Consider the following 3,756-nt stretch of genomic DNA (forward strand, 5'->3'; position numbering starts at 1 on the left):
AGGAAACAATGACACAAATATGTACTAAAATAAGATCTGTAATTTCCAAAAGTTAGTCCTAGAAGTTTAAATGAAAGTGACAGCTAAGTTTTAATTAACAACTAGGTCACTAGGATTAACAAGGAGCCATCTACTCTAAATATGATTTTTCCAGTAAGATTTCAAAGAACTTCACCTAACACAACTATACTGCCAAGATATGGGAATGTGATAGGCAGTTAGGTAGGACCTGACCCAAAGTCCACTGAATACAACTTATTCTTTACTGGCTTTATCTTAGGCTGATACTACAGACAGGAAGCCGTAAAAATAACATAGGCTTGTGACAATAATACATGCACATTTTAACTTACATTCTTAGATGATCTTTTAAAAATAAAAATAAACCAAATAAATACTTCAGAAAGTATGTTACCACCTTCACAACACTCAGTTCTAGATAGCAACTCTATGAAGGTAAGCTTCCATAAAAAGAAATAGCAAAGTATTTAACACAAGGATTTTGCAAGGATTTCAAGAAGACTTTGTAATATTCATTGCAATATTCATGATTCAAAAAACATTCTTCAATATTCCTTTTACATATAAAAGTAAAAAAGTGTACTGGTTTTTGTGAAGATACAGAGCATTTCATTTGCCAACACAATTCCAGTAACTTGAAGTGAAATGTGAAGTAAGTTTATTTTAATAATGATATCTAATGACTGAAGATTAAATCTGTTAAAGCCCAGTAACTGGGTTGAAACTACATGCAGAACACTTTACTCTAGTCCAGAGTACTTTATTATATTAATAAAGGCCTGGATTATAGGTACATGCTACTTGTCAACACTCAAAAGTTTAAAAAAAGAACCAGAAAGTTGACGAGGATACTGCTGGAAGACTGGCCAAACTACTGGGCCTATCCTCCGAGTGGCCTTTTGTGTAACTGTTACAGCAGTACTCCATACCTTTACAAGTCTTCTTTCCCACCCTCCTGTCACACCGGTACTGTTACACATGCTGGAACACATTAGCCTCTTCTCTCCTATCCTCCTGCCACCAGTCTCAGCCTCTGCCACAGGTAGAAAACAGCTGGAGAGGTGGCAGGAGGACTACTTAAGCAGGAAAGAAAGTTTGCCAAAATTATGGGAGGGAGAGAGAGCAGAGAATCATGACTAATCCTTAGAATACAAGGATTAATTCACTGACAAAAAAATGTTTCTTTCCCAGCTAAAGAAACTCACCCTGCTGTCAGACAAATGCAAAATTTGTCTTGACACTGATCAGTTTCCACTCACATACTAGCAACAAGAATTGACTGTCACTGTAGGAAGAATTTGCAGTTTGCTGCCCTCCCACCCCATTTAAAAGAAAGCATTACCTGGAAGGGCTATGTGAGATAGTGGTTTGTTGATAATTGGAAGATGCAGGACTACCGCGCATGGAATTCTGAGAAATATTAAACTGCGACATCATCATCCCTATTAAAAAGAAGATAGCAGCATTACTTTACACACATTTCCTTTTTAATCAATGAAGTCTCTCATTTCAGAAATTATTATATATGGAGATTATAAACTTTACAGACATTAACATCATCTACCCACAACTGTTAGAAAACATTAGAAATTATCAATTCCGTGTAAGATGTCTATTTTACATCATGACATTAAAAAGTGTTCCCTAAAGCAGTGTTAATTCAGTTATGAATATTAACAATAGTTCCTTCCTCTGTTCCTTAGAGCTTCCCAAGCCAAAACCTACTAGTAAATAGAAACATTTTGTAACAAGACATATATTCCACACCCCAGGCTGGTGTGTACAGTACTCATTGTGCCAGTAAGTAAAAGATTTGGAAAATTCACAAGTCAGAAGAACACAGAAAACTTATCTCCCATTTTTAGAGCAGGTACAGCAAACAATCATCTCGGGCTGAGTGCTGTAAGATATTCTCACTGCTTCCATAATGCCTCAGTGGTTCCAGGGATAAAAGCTTTCTATTCCACCTCCACTACGCTTATAAGGAATGTTATCAAAGAAGGTGCTGAAATATTTCAATTGCAAAGCAGAACCAATATTCCAACCGTAAGCTCCCACAGCCTGTAGATCCCCACAGTAATGCTTTGGAAATTCAGGAGTTGTACTAGCTGGCAAGCCACAAGTACCAATGTGCTTGAAACTAACTAATTTAAGAGGCATTTGGACAATGCCCTTAATAATTTGCTTGAACTTTTGGTCATCCCTGAAGTGGTCAGGCAGTTGGACTAGATGATCATTGGAGGTCCCTTCCAAATGAACTATTCTATGCTAACTCGCATCATTATTAGGGAGAATTTAAAGGAACATTTTTTTTCAACTCTTCGATACAGGTATACAGAATTCCCTAACAACAGCATGACACTGTTAGTTGAAGTGATGCAGAAACACAGAAACTTAAATTAATTTTAAGTTATTTTAATGACAGAATTGAATGTCTTGCACCTAAAACAGTGTCAGAATTCATGTGCACACTGCAGCTTGGGAAGCCACAGCAAGTGACCCACAGGGTAAAAGGACATCAGTAGTACAAATATTTTAAACCAGAAGTTAGACAGAAGGCTGACAGAAGTCCCAATCCAGAGTGTTTGGGAGCTGTCATTCCTTCAACTGCTATCACCGATTTCAATTACTGCAATATTCACACAAGCAAAACTAGTTTCAGAAATCCTCCCTGTCACCCTCTTTTCTCTTCCACTCTCCCCAGCCGAGATGTGATAATCCCCCAGGAATGCAGCCATTACTACCTCCTGGTAAGTGTGAAGTGCTGCATTCCAAGTACATTAGCACACGAAAACTAGCCCAGAGCAGGAGTGAACGTTGTGCTGAAAAAAAAATCAGAGACATCCATACTTCAATACAGAGGACATTGCATTGTCCCAAGTAACAGAAGGGGACTCCTCAGCTTCTACAAAATTTGTTTAAATGGACACTACTTGCCTTGTATAGAGGCAAGTGAGGAGGAAACTCCAAGGGTTTTGTATTGGAGGCAGCAACCGGTGTGCCCACTGCCCGCTCACCTCTCACTGTCACTCTCAATGCAGCTAGGTACAATATTTTAGTCAAAATACTAACCCTTAACATTCATGTACAGAAAGCTGACAGAAGCATTGGTCCTCATGGGGGACTTTAACCACCCCAACATCTGTTGGGGGGACAACACGGCAGGGCATAAGCAATCTGGGAGGTTCCTGGAATGCGTCGATGATAACTTCCTTCTCCAAGTGGTAGAGGAGCCAGCGAGGAGAGGTGCTACGCTGGACCTTGTTCTCACCAACAAGGAGGGGCTGGTGGGGAATGTGAAGCTCAAGGGCAGCCTGGGCAGCAGTGACCACGAAATGGTGGAGTTCAAGATCCTTAGGTCACCAAGGAGGGCGCACAGCAAGCTCACTACCCTGGACTTCAGGAGAGCAGACTCTGGCCTCTTCAGGGATCTGCTTGGTAGAGTGCCATGGGACAAAGCCCTGGAGGGAAGAGGGGCCCAAAAAAGCTGGGTAATATTCAAGGATCACCTCCTTCAAGCTCAGGAGCGATGCATCCCAACAAAGAGGAAGTCAGGCAAAAATGCCAGGAGGCCTGCATGGATGAACAAGGAGCTCCTGGACAAACTCAAACACAAAAAGGAAGCCTACAGAGGGTGGAAGCAAGGACAGGGAGCCTGGGAGGAACACAGAGGAATTGTCCGAGCAGCCAGGGCTCAGGTTAGGAAAGCTAAAGCCCTGATAGAATTAAATCTGG

At 40.8% G+C, this 3,756-nt stretch overlaps 1 protein-coding gene across 1 annotated transcript in view; it reads right to left on the reverse strand.

Annotated features, from left to right (window-relative positions):
• NIPBL (Nipped-B homolog (Drosophila)) overlaps positions 1-3,756 on the reverse strand; it is a 171,496-nt gene that overhangs the window by 92,053 nt on the left and 75,687 nt on the right. Inside the window, 1 exon segment of the mRNA XM_009329439.1 lies at positions 1,364-1,463. Coding sequence (XP_009327714.1) covers positions 1,364-1,463 — 100 coding nt within the window.

Source organism: Pygoscelis adeliae, unplaced genomic scaffold (assembly GCF_000699105.1).
Source record: "Pygoscelis adeliae isolate BGI_AS28 unplaced genomic scaffold, ASM69910v1 Scaffold47, whole genome shotgun sequence".
Taxonomy (NCBI): domain Eukaryota; kingdom Metazoa; phylum Chordata; class Aves; order Sphenisciformes; family Spheniscidae; genus Pygoscelis; species Pygoscelis adeliae.